The sequence below is a fragment of the Endocarpon pusillum genome (genome assembly GCF_000464535.1).
Source record: "Endocarpon pusillum Z07020 unplaced genomic scaffold C691681, whole genome shotgun sequence".
Lineage (NCBI taxonomy): Eukaryota > Fungi > Ascomycota > Eurotiomycetes > Verrucariales > Verrucariaceae > Endocarpon > Endocarpon pusillum.
In genome coordinates this window covers 25,664-40,393 of record NW_006913486.1, presented here as the reverse complement: position 1 = coordinate 40,393, position 14,730 = coordinate 25,664, and the positions used below count along the sequence as shown (strand labels likewise).

General features: G+C 49.2%; 6 protein-coding genes across 6 annotated transcripts in view; 4 read left to right on the top strand and 2 right to left on the bottom strand.

The window, feature by feature from the left end:
• Positions 1-86, top strand: part of EPUS_07996 (uncharacterized protein) — a gene marked incomplete at both ends in the record, with an annotated part of 1,182 nt that extends 1,096 nt beyond the window's left edge. The window contains one exon of the mRNA XM_007787662.1: positions 1-86. This exon is cut by the window's left edge and continues 1,096 nt beyond it. Coding sequence (XP_007785852.1) covers positions 1-86 — 86 coding nt within the window.
• Positions 87-1,349: 1,263 nt separating this feature from the next.
• Positions 1,350-3,768, top strand: EPUS_07995 (uncharacterized protein; the record flags this gene model as incomplete). The annotated part of the gene is made up of 3 exons (XM_007787661.1): positions 1,350-1,581; positions 1,639-2,347; positions 2,394-3,768. The coding sequence occupies 3 exons, from the start codon at positions 1,350-1,352 to the stop codon at positions 3,766-3,768; spliced, it is 2,316 nt and encodes a 771-aa protein (XP_007785851.1).
• A 1,806-nt stretch (positions 3,769-5,574) lies between these two features.
• EPUS_07994 (uncharacterized protein) lies at positions 5,575-6,656 on the bottom strand (the record flags this gene model as incomplete). Its single annotated transcript, XM_007787660.1, has 3 exons — positions 5,575-5,616; positions 5,671-6,197; positions 6,263-6,656. The coding sequence occupies 3 exons, from the start codon at positions 6,654-6,656 to the stop codon at positions 5,575-5,577; spliced, it is 963 nt and encodes a 320-aa protein (XP_007785850.1).
• A 1,376-nt stretch (positions 6,657-8,032) lies between these two features.
• On the top strand, positions 8,033-8,684 carry EPUS_07993 (uncharacterized protein; the record flags this gene model as incomplete). The annotated part of the gene is made up of 2 exons (XM_007787659.1): positions 8,033-8,166; positions 8,249-8,684. 2 exons carry the CDS (start codon positions 8,033-8,035, stop codon positions 8,682-8,684), a joined length of 570 nt encoding a protein of 189 aa, XP_007785849.1.
• A 602-nt stretch (positions 8,685-9,286) lies between these two features.
• On the bottom strand, positions 9,287-11,279 carry EPUS_07992 (uncharacterized protein; the record flags this gene model as incomplete). Its single annotated transcript, XM_007787658.1, has 5 exons — positions 9,287-9,997; positions 10,063-10,429; positions 10,478-10,538; positions 10,598-10,688; positions 10,767-11,279. 5 exons carry the CDS (start codon positions 11,277-11,279, stop codon positions 9,287-9,289), a joined length of 1,743 nt encoding a protein of 580 aa, XP_007785848.1.
• Positions 11,280-11,659: 380 nt separating this feature from the next.
• EPUS_07991 (uncharacterized protein) lies at positions 11,660-13,873 on the top strand (the record flags this gene model as incomplete). The annotated part of the gene is made up of 10 exons (XM_007787657.1): positions 11,660-11,809; positions 11,882-11,961; positions 12,029-12,082; positions 12,135-12,384; positions 12,446-12,522; positions 12,580-12,742; positions 12,789-13,092; positions 13,149-13,404; positions 13,458-13,511; positions 13,567-13,873. 10 exons carry the CDS (start codon positions 11,660-11,662, stop codon positions 13,871-13,873), a joined length of 1,695 nt encoding a protein of 564 aa, XP_007785847.1.
• Positions 13,874-14,730: the final 857 nt, after the last annotated feature.

Genomic DNA, 14,730 nt, shown 5'->3' with positions numbered 1-14,730 from the left:
CACAGAGGAAGAACCAGCAATTCTACAACGGCAACCACTTGAACTTCATACCCAAGGAGGATACCGAAGACGATAAAAGGGATTGAAAATGATTAGGAACATCAGTCGACAGACCGAACAGGAATGCGACCCTTGTGAGACGATGTGTCACGGAAATGATGCAACAACCCTGAAATGCCTTCTCTTGATGGCAATGATATCTTTCAGATGGGTATTTGATCTGCAATATCAGATCCTGTGATCTACTGGTCTCATGAGTGGGAAGCAACTCCCTTGTCTGCAAACGACCTTGACAGTGCAAAAGTAGCTGTATAGTGAACGCGTTCAGTGGTATGTGAAACTGCCAAAAGGCTAGGCTTGTCTCATTCTGTATCTTGTGTGGTTCGAGCTAACAGTAGTAGATCAGCTGGACAGGTCGTAGCACAAAGCCTGCATGTTGCTAGAGCCGTACTCGAGATTCCGCCATCGCCCAAATCTTCGGACCACGGGTGAGAAGACGAAGACGGAGACTGCTTTCGAAATGGGCTGCGGTAAAGACACGTCAGAGATATATTCTCTGTGCTCGTGATGCGAATCGTAGTCGAGCAGGAAGGATGATGAATTAAGGTTGGGCCGAAGTGTCAAGATTAAGCAACTACTACGTACGTAGTATGATGTTGTTTCTCTGTCTAGCTAAGCAAACGGGAAACGGGCGATATTGGTGTGGGATCTACAAAATTTCAGCCAACTGTAATTGTTTTATGAATGGGAGGGTATACCGGAATTGATGGTGGCCAGAGCCTCATTCGTAGGAGTCATGATCGTAAAGTCTTTTCATTCACTCCTCTGGGTCCATACTTGTCGCGATAGCGATCCAGTACTCCCCACGAGGGTATTACTTGTACTCAGTCATGTTGCACCTTGTGTCCCCTCTACATCCTGCTCCGCTTCTCTCGGAACCGCACATAGCATCCATGCTTGCTCAGCCTGTCTCGTGGCCATGCGAATGCGAACAATGATCGGCAAGATGTTTGTCTCTCTTTCCAGGGATACTTGCAGAAGCCTACATGTTAGGCAAGAGGCTCCTTCGTGGAGCTTGCCCTCATCGTTTATTGTCGATCCTCCAGCACCAGCAGCCTCTACAAACCAATGTGTCGTCACAGCATGACTTTCTAGGCTCATTCTTCCCACGCATCATCCTTTCAGACAGCTTTCGTACCACTCTTAGTCCTAAGATATCCTGGAACATCGACTTCTTCCACCTCATCTCATCTCCAAGATTCTTGACTGGACATCTTGCAGCGGCACGATCACTTCTAGCCCTGTCGGGGCCGCCTGAACCATTGGTGGGCACGTGAACTGCTTCGAAGATGTCGGCCGAGCCAAACCCAACGGCTGACTCCAAAGCACTTGATCTCGCCGGTGCGTCAAGAGGGAGACGGCAACAGCAACAATCCACTCGATGGAGGAGATTCCTCGTTTCCCGGAAGATCGCGGACGAGGGCAGTTCGGTCGATTCGGTTGGGAAATACAAGAAAACGCAACCTACGGACAAATGGAGTCTAGGAATTCTGAATGACAAGAAAACGAAGGAAGTCCCTGGTCAATATTCTTTACGGCCCATCGCGTTGGAGGGCCATTTCTAATCATTCCCCCTAGGCACTGTCATCCTGCTTGCCTCCAATCGCAACGAACCTCTTGGTCTTCGACCTCAACCAGAGAGGGTGTCTATCTCTTCCTTGTTATCTCCACTTCCAGCTCGGCCAAGGCAGGGTACCGTCTCTTCAAGTGGGGCAGAAAAGAAGAAAACAGCCGACGGACAAATACTGCTCGATCCACAACCCGATGACTCTCTCAACGACCCCTTAAACTGGCCCACATGGAGGCGAAATAGTGCATTGCTTTCTTTAGGTTTCTATTGCATGCTGGGCGGTGGTATGACGCCGATATTGGCCGCCGGCTTCAACGATGTCGCTGATACATACAATGTTACCTCACAACGTGTAGCTCTGACAACAGGCCTTTACATGATGGGTCTTGGTGTCGGGTCCGTGGTTGCGTCGCCAACTGCTATTCTGTTTGGAAAGCGACCTGTCTACCTGTTCTCGGCCATTCTGTTTATACTGAGTGCCGTTTGGTGTGCCGTGGCCCCCAGCTTCACGCATCTCATTATTGCAAGAATCCTCCAGGGTGTAGCGCTCAGTCCTGTCGAGTGCCTGCCTTCAGCAACCATTGCCGAGATATTCTTCCTTCATGAGAGAGCTTTCCGAGTCGGCATCTACACCTTGCTCCTTCTGGGCGGTAAGAACCTGGTTCCCCTCGTCAGCGCCGTGATCATACAGAGTCTGGAGTGGAGGTGGGTGTTTTGGTAAGTTCGGTGCTTGATGGCTCCAACTCTGATCTGATATTGCCAGGATGGTTGCCATCATCGGTGGATTTTGCTTGGTCCTTTTGTTCCTCTTTGTTCCAGAGACTTTCTGGGACCGTACTCCAAGACCAAAGAGTCGGAGACCGACACTAGGGCAACGCAGTATTTCGAACCTCTTGCGCCCCTTTGCCTCCTCAAAGACGAAAGAGGAATCGAGACGGCCGTCGTTTAACCCAGAGGAAGATATCAGAACGCTACGACAGAAGAAACTACATGGTTCTGAGGCCCATGCCCACTGCACAGATGTGAGCCTTGATGGATCACACGATCGTAAGATGCGTCTGGATCTTCCATCTAACGGTCCTGCGCACTCTGAGGCTGCCCGGGTCGCGCCTAGTGGTAATGCACCCCCAACTCCTCTCCTACATACATTAAACTCACCCTTCTATCTATCATTAGAGGAAAACAAGGACTACCTTGACCACCATAGCAATCCTCTGGCTACAGGCAAAGCAGATAAGGATGCTTCTCAAAGTGAAATACTAGGCACAGGCATGCGCTCTCTAAACGAGAAAGCAGATCTCGAAGCTACTCTTCCGACCGCAGGAGCTACCGTTCTATCGCCCCAATCACCCATGCACTACACCACGTATCTACAAACACGGCCACCAAAGACTTTCGTCCAGTCTCTCACACCATGGAATGGTCGTCTATCCACATCCAAATGGTTTCTCGTCCTGGTCCGACCTTTCGTTCTCTTTGCGTACCCGTCCATTCTCTGGTCTACCGTCGTCTATTCACTCTCCATCGGCTGGCTCATCGTCCTTTCCGAGTCAGTTGCCGAGATTTACCGCAACAAAGAAACGTACAATTTTTCCGCTTTGGGAACCGGTCTTATCTATCTTTCTCCATTCATCGGTGGTGTGCTCGGGACCGCAGTTGCAGGCAAAGTCTCCGACATAATTGTACGATCCATGAGCAAGCGCAACGGAGGGGTATACGAACCAGAGTTCCGTCTCGTTATGGCCGCACCAATTGCCATTACGACAACAATCGGCTTGATGGGTTTCGGCTGGTCGGCCGAGGAAAGGGACAAATGGATCGTACCCACCGTCTTCTTTGGCATCATTTCTTTTGGTTGCTCCCTCGGTTCCACAACTGCCATTACTTTTTGCGTGGACTCGTATCGACAGTATGCTAGTGAGGCCCTCGTGACATTGAATTTCAGTAAGAACATTTTTCATGGCTTGGTGTTCAGTCTGTTCTTCCCGCATTGGTTGCATAGCGATGGGCCAAAGGAGGTTTTCTTGATCATTGGCGGCATACAGATTGCGTGTTTGTTGACCACAATCCCGATGTATGTATATGGCAAGAGAGCAAGGATGTGGACTGTAAGGAACAAATGGATGGAAAGGTTCTGATAGGATTGGAAAGTAGGTTCCAAGTTGGGCTTCGTTGTACTGATTGCATTGGGTGCATGACTTATGATTACCATTGCTTGCTGCATGACGCATTTGGACAAGGTGTTGCATGACGAAATTGGGGCCTAGTCGCAGCTGGTGCCACTGCGTTGATTGGAGATAGAACGCTCAAGGCGTCAGAAGTCGTAACCTCTGCGACAGTGGTGGGTTATCATTCTTAGTTGTACAGATTGAAACAACCATTCATACACCTTTTCTTCCCCACGAATCCAAATCGAAGATGATGGATGTAGGTTTGGAATGTAGCACAATAGCTTCAGCATGGTCAAAGGAGAATATTTCAAGAGAGAGTTTGGTTTAAAGGACTCGTAGACTCAACCATGAGCCCCAGAGAGGGCGTCTGTGCTAACATAAAGGCATGATGCTAGCGATTTCTCACTTGGCGAGCTACAATAGATTATATGGTTACTGAAAGGCCCCCAAACTCGACGGAGGCGGAAACAGGCTGTGCTCGGGTGAGGGAGTCACTGCAGCTGTTGAAATGGGGAGGGAATGACACGTCATGGTATAAGAACCTGTCAAACAGATAGAAGAAATGGCTCTGTTCTCTTTCAAAAAAGGCGTAGGGCGCGTAGAAACAAGTATAGATTGCAGCGAAATTAGCAGCGAAACTGCGGCAGAAATTGACCAATCAACAGCAGGCAAAACGCAGGTGTAACCGGTGGAAATAGGGTGTGACAGAACCAAACTGACTTATATTACGGAATACTTTCTTTAGTAACTAGAAATTAGCTTTCCTTCTGATCTCAATTTCTGCAAAAATGCACAAATGCGTAGAGCGCTATGTTTCTTTCTTAGTGCCTCGAATTCCGGCGAACGGAAGATCAATGTTTATAATAAAGCTTGATATCCACTGTCAATTGTACTAGCTATGGGATATGTATGGCTTGTCAGCATATGTCAGCTCTATATAATGAAGAACGGTAGAAAGAAATTGAAATACTTCTTCACTAGTTGGGGTAAGAGTTGGTTGTTGCTGAAGTGTACTACTAGTATGGCAGGAGGCATAAGTATTGTTAGCGTAGATTAGTACTAGCTAGTTAGTTTTCGGTACAAGGCCCCAGCGTCCCCTAAGGCGCCAGTAGATCTTTAACCCCTCAGTGATGATAATGATTAGCACTGGCCTAGGAGTCAAACAGACTAATACTCCTTTAGTAAGATGTGTCTTCGTTAATCCTGTGTCACTTACCAAGTTTCTAGCTCGGAGCCAACAATATTTATGCCTCCTACCATAGTACGCCACTCTTGAAGTCATTTCCACTATAGGGCCTAGTGATGAGTGGTCGAAGGTACTGGGCCAGTCTGGATCAGAGTCTTGGATTAGATCTTTGAAATGGAACGATGCTTAATCTGGTGATTGATGAGACTTGTAATGCATTTTCTTCTACATTAATAACACGACCCGATGGCGATCCAACTCATTTTCTGAAGAATGAATTCTGCAAGGAGAATTCTAATTTAGTCACAACGTCGAGGCAGCAGCGGCATCAAGACATCGCGCTCGCGCTTAGATATTAAAGTAAATAAATAAGTGGCTCTTCTTGGCAGCCGACTATTTGTACTAGTAGTTCATTGTAACATCATCTCGGAGCGGCTGCTTCTGCATTGCCTGAAAGGAGGAAACCTATGCTTTCAATTCTTGTCTAATGACTATCTGGTCAAGTTACCGCGAAATGGTACCAGATGGGTGCCTTTTTTACTGCGTCTGAATTATGCTGCCGGCTTCAGCTCTTCACGCCATCACGTTCATTCACAGTGCAATTCCCCGTTTGCGTGGGTGTGGCAACCCTGAAATCATGTGAGCAAATTTGCCAAATAGAGAGGAATCTTGCGATGACTTACTGGTGGAATACTCAATGTAGAAGACGCATATTGCTGAACCGGCGTGGCTGGTGCAGAAGTCATAGAGCTCATTGCAGAAGACGCTGTGCTTGACATCGGAGCTGCTGAAGTTGAACTTGCGGATGCTGAGCTTGACATTGCAGGCGCCACGCTAGAAGTCCCAGAGCTGGCGGATGACGCTGGCCCTGGGCATCCAGTGCCAGGAACGACAATGTCGTGCGCATAAGCTTCCAGAGCAAAGTATTGCAGCGTATCGCTGTCGTGGACCGAATACGAGTTGTTGTGCTGGGCCATCTCGATGACCTCCTGATAGTCTTCTGTGTAGTGATCAACGTACCATTCACTGATGGCTGGCATGTGGTACACTCGGTGGAGAAGGTCGGATGCGAAATAGGTGTTGGTTGGCCACTCTGCTACATTGTATCCGAGTGCACAGACCTGAGACAGTGGCCTTCGGGTTGCATAAGATCGCGGACAAATGACAGTTTCATCGGTACCATTCTCGCCTCGCCAGTGACCACCGTACGCTACCGGATGCGTGAGCAAACAATCAACAGAGGGCAACCTGAGTTGCACTTCAATGCAGACTTACTAGGGATCTGGCAATTGCCATCAGGGTCATCGCAACGGAACAGAGTGCGCGCCTTGTCACCATTTACCACTCGCTCAAAGTTCCCAATGACGGGGGCAGATGGCGCATCACCGAAATACTTTCGGTATATTTCCGACGAATTACCCCATCGAAGAACATGTGCTGCAGCATGCTCCGCAAGCGCCTCCAACTCCGCAAGAGCTTTTCGGAGCTGAGTTGTTTCTGTGTGGTTACAGGATGCATGGATCGGGTACTGGTTCACCGCGCCTTGGTCCCAGTTGCTGTCGACCTCATACCTTGAGTGAGCATGTAGATGAGGTGTCGAGGAATGGGCAGGGAGAGCGAAGCTTCCGCAGGCAAGAAGAGCAAAAAAGATGGTGGTAGCGAACAACATGTTGGTTCTGGGACTTTGGCAAACCTCACGCTGAATGGAAGTTTGTTGTGAATGAAAGAAAGTGACAAGTGAAGCTCGGGGTCAGGTGGACTATATACCTGAGCTGCTTCGCTGCAGTAACACTACCTCAATACGGTTCTGCTTGGCACAGTGTGATGTCTATCTGAACTTCGACTTGAAGTGGAGATTGACTCAAGTCGGCCTGACCTTCCCAACGATCTCAAGTCTACTAGATCATCACCATCCTACGACCAGATTGCAGACACGGGAAGGTCAGGGGGTTACGAGCTATCGACAAGTCTCCGACCAGTCGAAAATTCACATTCACAGCATCGTCGAAAAAACGAGTGTCACAGTACTACTGGACCCAAGCAAGGCTGGAATGCATTAGGAAAGGGCAATCTCTGCCATATGCAGAAGCGCGGCTTCTCGATGTCATGACTACAATTTTTCCATGATGCTCTGTCACTTTCCCTGTTGTGTGTATGATTTCTTATCTTGTTGAGGACCTTGAGATCGTTCGCAGAGCCTTGCGAACGTCAGTCTTGATCTTTCGGCCTCATGCACACTTATGGGAGCCTCTCATTCTCCTCGGTCCTTTTCATCTGAATGACGTTAGAATGGTAAGCAATGTCTCAGAATTGAGGACCTTTCGCAGCCTGTACAGGGATTCATCAGGACCAGGCGTGTGGGTTGTCAGGGAGGCCGTACTCGGCTATCCCACATGGATCGGCTCCTGGTGGTTGGTTAACGTTCTCCGCGGTCCCCCCTAAGCCCTTGAGGACCTTGAGGAGGGGCTAGAGGGTCGCCAAGGCTGGCACATCAAGATTAATGCAGTGGAGCGGAGGCTGATCCAAGATTCGACATGGGCTGGAGACTTGTGCAGGAACTAACTACGATTACTTCAGGAAAATCATGATGGTGATCTGGATGTTGCCACTTCTTTGGATTTTACCGCCATGCATGCCTCAACTCTGGCTCCCACGCCACGTTCCCGCCTTGCATACCACGGTATATGATTACTGAGTCATCTCGCCACGTCGACCCCCTGTCGTACGACCAGATGGCCCTACTAGCGGACCAGCTCGTTTCCTTGCAAGCCACCCATAGTACTATCCTGTTGGCCAGGCAGAGCTTCCTAGCCTTGCCCACCCCACTAGTACCTGAGCAACGTCAACTGAGTACCTCATCCAAAAACAGGTTAACAACTCTCCTAACACGGTACTGCTTACGTAGTACGCCAGAGGACTGAAAATTTGCTTCTGTTGCATCAGGTCATATGTCTTCCACTCACTCTAAAGCTACTCCACTAGTTTTCAACCATCCTACATATTTCTCACTCGTTATTGATTAATTCTATCATACATTCTTTCAAGATGAGGCTCGCTATACTTCGCGTTTTGGCCGTGTATCTATCGTCTGCTGCTTTGGTCGTTGCCCAGTCCCAGACCGAAGATCCGGGTCCTAGTCCAGCTGCCTCAATCGGTTGCGTACCGCATAATGATCACTGGTAGGTTTATCCTACCACACTGCTTTCTGTTTTCCAAGCAAGAAGCGGAGACTGCAATAACCGACAAGCTGACAGCGTCTAGGGATTGTGAAGGTCCTCGGGTCACAAGTTCAATGATAACGACGACATCAGCCATTCCCGCCGCGTCAGAATCCACCCACGATGAGAATGCGCCAGTGACTGGCTCAAACCTTGACCCTGGCCCGAGTCCAACTGCTTCGATCGGCTGCGTACCCCATGGCGATCATTGGGACTGCGAAGGCCCGGCGCCTGTTTCTGCTGCTTCTAGCAGTGGTAGTGACAGTGGTATCCTCGCTACCGCTACATCTACCGCTACAACCGCCGCCACCGCTAGCAGCAGCGTAAATGCCGCGGCTGCTGGGACATCCGGTTCTAGCACCAGCTCCGCTCCGGCCCAGTATACCGGTGTTGGTAGCGTCGTTAGCCTTGAACGTTACTTCGTCGCTGCGTTGGAAGCGGTTGTCATGGGCGTTGGAATCTTCTTTGCCGCCGCTTAAGCCAGCCTTTTAGCCATCATAGTCCAGTTTTGGATGCAAGGCTTCGTGTGGAAGAGATGATGGATTGATTGGGGGAAGGGGGAAAGGGGGGTGTGTCTAAGCCAGGAGGAATCTGTTTTCAATTCGATTCATAGCTCAAGTGAGATTAAGTAGTGAATTACACTTTTTAATATGTGAATATGTTTAAGATGCAAGATTGCCTTCGGAGTATATCAAACATCCCAAGAGGCCTCCTTGGTGTTATGCATATGACAGACACATTAAGAAACGGGAGCATTCAGCAATAGGCTCTATCCCTCACGAATCTGCCTCTATTTAGCTAAGAACCACATACAATTTACAAAAAAAACCTCTTTTATAACAAAAGTAATAAATTTACCCAACCCAAAATTCACAGGCAGGTTATTCATTGCGACCGGATCTTTCACACCACTTTCTGTCTCCTGTAGTCCAAGGCTGAGTGAACATTGTTGGATATATCTGCTACACAATGGAAGAACGGAAAACACGATTGTAGCAGCTATCTTTGTCTAAGGACTCGATGATGGCATTGGATTCTGCAGAAATACAAAATCCGTTTTTCGACAGGAACGTAGCATTAGTTACTGAAGGCTTAGGAAATTGGAGCCAGCATTGCCAATTCCTAGTCCCACAGACGCAGTTGGTCCTTTCCCCTTCAGGCCATCAAGAGATGCTGTCTCTGCTTCCGCTTCCGTCTCCATCTGCATCTCCGTCTCGATCTCTGTCTCTGTAGCCAACCCCTTAACCCCACCCCTCAAACTCCACGCTTCAACGCCGCGCGCCCTAAAGACACTGGTGGCAACTCTCGCTGTGTCTCCGTCATAGTCTATGAAGACCACTGTCTTACCCTCCAAGAGCTGCAGAGTCTCAGGCGTGCAGAGGCTTTCGAGCTCACGCCATTGGAGCTCGAGCGTATTAGAGTCTGAGAAAGGGGAGGGAGAGGTCTCCATGAGGGAAGAAAGGGGAAAGTTGGTGGCGCCAGGGGGGTGGCTTCTTGCATAAGATGAGGAAGTGCGGAGATCGAGAAGGGTGGTCCCGTTCTGAAGGGTACACGTCGTTTTGGCAAAAGGTGCGTCACCCAGCTCAGGCGAGCTTTCAGGTGTCATATAAATTGTGGAGCATGCTGAATTCTCCAATCGGGTTGTGGGGCAACCATTCATATGGTCTGTTCGAAGCTCGCTCGGGAGAAAATCGGGTAGGCCGCTTGTCGATCCGTATAGCTTCTCGGTAATCAACAACTCACTCAATTCCCAGGATTCGTCGTAGCGGTGTTTGTCAACACCAATCAGATTCTGTGTGATGTCAGCATGCATCCGACGTCTTTAGTCATTCGCTTTCGTTGGAAATAACCACAAACCTTGTTCAAGATAGGATGGAAGTCCTGATCATCCGTCTTTTCAAAATACTCGTCAATGTACTGATACGGCAAATCGCAGCAGAGAAATACGCAATGGATCTCGCCACTCGCGTTCCTTGCACGCAGGTCATGCATGGTTCCATTGTTCTTGCGATTTTGTAGATAATTGAGAAGACCCTGGAGATTGAAGCCGGAAGATGGACCACACACTATGCCTTGGCGTGACAAGAGCATTGACATCCTGTACGAGTCTCGAGAACCAACCTCTTCTACCACATCAACAGCATCGCGCCAGGGGAAGTGGACTGGAGCGAGTAGGGCGAAGGATCTTGGGCCAGGAACACGATCGCCAGGAGCCGTGCAGACGCTGTCCTGTGATCAGAAACTGGATTTTGATTCAAAGCTCAGTACTCACCCAACCCGAATAATGTTCGGCTTGTTTTGTTTCAGGAACGTGCCTGTCCCAGTCATTGTACCTGAAGTTGCATTCAGCAGCTGTGCAGTTTAATGGCAAGTTGACAGCTTTGATATATACCGGCTGTTCCCATCCCAGTGCAAAAGACATCAATCTCAGGCAGCTGATCGAGTATTTGAGGACCAGTCCATCTCTGGTGCGACTCGTAGTTCTGCAACCGAGTCAGGGCCCTCGCAATGCAGAAGCTTTAGAAACCAAAGTGGACACAGCCCGAGAGCCGGTTACGAACCTGCTTGTTCTCATACTGATTGGGATTGAAGACACGACCACTTGATCCCTCCATCTCCTTCGCCTTTTGGATCCCTCCTCGAGGATCTGATGGCTCGGGTTGGGATGGGCCACCAAATAGAGTTATCTTCAGTCCGAAGAACCGCATCAACCTGAGTTTTGCTTCACTTGTTTTGTTGCTCAGAAACGCTCTGGTATCTTCAATTCCATACAGGATCCTGGAGATGACCGACATGGAGATGATTGTCGATCCAGAGCTGTATTCGACAATTGTGTCTATGTTCGAAGCCTCTCTCGCTTTCTTCTGAAGCATGTTTAGTGCCGGCATTGCCTTGACATTGTGGGCTGGAAGAAATGTCATCATTTTGGCATATATATGGACACCGTCAGCGGCAAAGGGGTTAAGGGACACTGGTATCTCAACCAGAGGCAGTGGTGGCTGGCATGATGGATCGTAATAATTGATGAGGGACTTGGAGCCTTTGTACACGTTGAGCGGATTGGAAGAATTCATAGCTGCCTTCGTTTGTCAAGTCTCATACATCTCCCACAAAGCATGGTGAGGACGGGACTTATAGATCGTCTTGTGTATTGTGCTTCGATGGCTTGGTATTGACGTCAATCATCATTGACGTTTCGCTAGATCTACATGGCACAGAAGCCATAGCATGCAGGGCCACAAGCCAATAACTTGCCCCTGAACATGACACAAGTATGATTGAGGACCTTGATGGACGAATACGACATGCTCCGCGGGATTCTGTTATTGGCGGTGGTTGCATGAATATTCGCGTGCACATTTGGGGTTGCACTGTTGTACCTACAACCTTGATGCGCACTCAGGAATATCCATCTGCGCCAGTGCCAATGACAGCACTCGAACGAGAAAATAAGATGGTTGATCCTCAGAGAGCCTCTGATGAGCCCGCTGCCAATATAGAGCAAATGCAACAAGCCTCCCACGAAGTTGAGGGAGAAGCTCAGCAACGAGGAGGTCCGTTCAATGAGCAAACCAAGTATATGCCTCCATTGCGTGTCATCACAGTACGTCCAATTCCATGGATGATCGCCATTCTGGGCGAAGTCCAAGATACGTAGTGCTAATGATCCACAAAGGTTTTTCTTGCATGCGCAAGCGTCGACCTGGTTGCCCTGATAGATCAAACAACTCTTGCCGTCAGCTTGCCAATGATTAGGTGAAATATGGGCAATCCTTTTTGCGCAATCCGTTTAAAGGACTCAGTGGATTCTGACAGTTTCTAGCGCGAATCTTCAAGCAGGAAGCCTTACGTCGTGGATAGCAAATGGTTATTTCGTGTGGGTCCGATGCTGGATCACAGAATGATCTGTCAGGACTGAAGTGGAGCAGGACATCTACCTCTTTCCAGCTCGTTTACGGCCGGCTCAGCGACATATGGTCGAGGAAGCTAATTCTTCTTGTTGGACTTCTCATCTTCTTCCTTGGCTCTCTGGCTAGCTCCCTGTCCCAGACTCCACTCCAGCTTGTTGTCTTCCGTGCCATTACGGGAATCGGAGGCGGTGGTCTGATGACTATTGCGCAAGTCATTGTGAGCGATGTTGTAACACTGCGAGAGCGAGGAAAGTACCAGGGCATCTTGGTAAGCCTGAAAGGTTCTTCGAGAGCATTGAAACCAGGCTGACCATATGCATCTTGAACAGGGTGCGGTAGTTGCACTATCAAACGGAGTTGGCCCGGTTATTGGAGGTGTAATTGCGTCTCAAGGTGCAGAGAGCTGGTCCGTATCCAAATTATGTTGTGTTATTTCAACAGCTTATCAGAAGAGCTGAGCCAGGCGATGGATTTTCCGTCTCAGCTTATTCCTGACCGTGTTCACTACTGGCTGCGTGGTGTTCTTCATGCCTTTGAGGAAAGTCGAAGGGTCGTGGCAGAAGAAACTGAAAGCGGTTGATTTTCTCGGCGCTCTACTGACACTGCTGGCCTCCGCGCTCGTCGTTGTAAGTGTGATGGATCGCATAAAGTACCCTGCTAAGCCTGACCTAGTTGGGACTCTCCTGGGCGGGGGTCGAGTATGCTTGGAGTTCGGTGCAGGTACTGGCAACACTTTCCGTTGGAGCTTTTCTAGCTGTGTCTTTCATACTGTGGGAATGGAAAGGTCACCCTTACCCCCTTATGCCTCTCAATATATTCAAGGAACGTATGGTCAACGGCGCCTGCTTGACCATGTTTGTCAATGGGTGGAACTTTGTCGTGCAAATCTACTACATCCCTATCTTTTACCAGTTCGTGTACGGATACGGCCCAGTCAAGGCTGGAACGCTACTTCTGCCTCTTGTCTTGATGCAAAGTGAGTCTTGACCATCGAGGCGCGGATCCTTTGCTAACCACCATGGTGACATACAGCCTTGAGCAGCACTCTCTCCGGCCTTGTTGTCTCGTGGCTGGGGAGGTATAGAGAGGTTATCCTTGCGGGTTGGGCCGTGTGGGCCGTAGGTCTTGGACTATTTTCTACGCTTGATGAGCATTCGGGTTTGGGTAAGCAGGTCGGCTATGGGCTTCTTACGGGCCTGGGGGTTGGGCAGACACTGCAACCTAGCCTCGTTGCCATTCAAGCAGGAGTAAGCAGGAAAGAAAGGGCGGTTGTGACAGCCACACGAAAGTACGTAGGTAGTTTCCCATCCTGTGAGAGTGGAAATACTGACGCTTGCAAAGCTTTGTCAGAAATCTCGGTGCTTCATTTGGACTTGCTGCCGCTGGTACTGTACTGTGCGCTTCATCCTTTCCTGCTGTGATCATGTGAGCTCTTTCTGACACGTGACAGCAACAATTGTGTTCGTGCCAGTCTCATGAAGGCTGGCACCGGTCTCTCGACAGCCGAAATCGCCGTCATGATTTACTCGCCATCCCATTTGATCTCGGGCCAAGAGACTGGAAGCGCAACCAGTGAACTATTCTTGAGAGGCTATCTCCGTGGATTTAGATTTGTCTTCTTGATTGGCGCTGGCTTGGCTGTTCTAGCTTTCTGTGTAGCATTTTTCCTCATGCCTGAGTTAGGCCTGAAGAGAGATGATGATCAGCGTTTAAAGAGGGAGGGTAAGAACAAAACACTTCGCAAGCCCGAAGGCTAGTATGTAAGGGCCACACTAAGGATGGAAAGGATTTTGCTATACGCCGCGGGGGAGGCAAGGCTGCAGCAATGTGCTTGTAGTCCAGCGATATTGAGTGTTCAGGCTCTATGACGGCTGAAAGTGGAGAAGAACTTGATCAACACCTTGCTCTCGGCAGATGACTTGAGAAGTGCCCGTGATTCACGAAGCTGTTTGCCTTCTAGTGCTGTGTTGGGATTGACTTGCTGGGCCCACATCCATGATAACAGAGATTGGCTCGGGTATATTATACGAGACGTCAATGGATGAAATAGTCAATGTGGTGCAGCCAAGGCCACAGGCCTCGATTATCTTTCTGTAAGTCAAATGAGGCTTGTCGCCACAAACTATCCATGCAGTGCGTAAGCGATGGTGTTGGAGGAGGAGGTCATAGCGGATCCAGGGGCTAAGTCATGAGGACCTTAAAATGAGGACCTTTAAGTGAACGACTCGGAGATCATCCAGCATCGCCAAGACTTGGCACTTGGTCTTGGAAGTTGTGTCTGATTCACCGTGGTGGTGAGGAGAATCCGCCTTGTGGCGTATAGACCTTGTCGCGAGCCTGGACGCTGATTTGTAAATTGTGGTTGTAAATGCAGTTGCGGTGGAACGTCAGGTAGATAGATGATCCGAGCGCTGGTAAGGAGATGACAGAGTCAATCAAGCTCATGCCCAGCGCCTGACATCAATTGAGTATCAGTACTGTGGTATCGTCAAAAGCTATACATCAGCCCGCATTTCTTCATAAGTTACTTGCTGTAATACTGATTGATCCACTATCGCATTGCTGGAATTTTCATCAAAATGCACATTATCTGCTTAGCCTTGTTGTGCTGTTT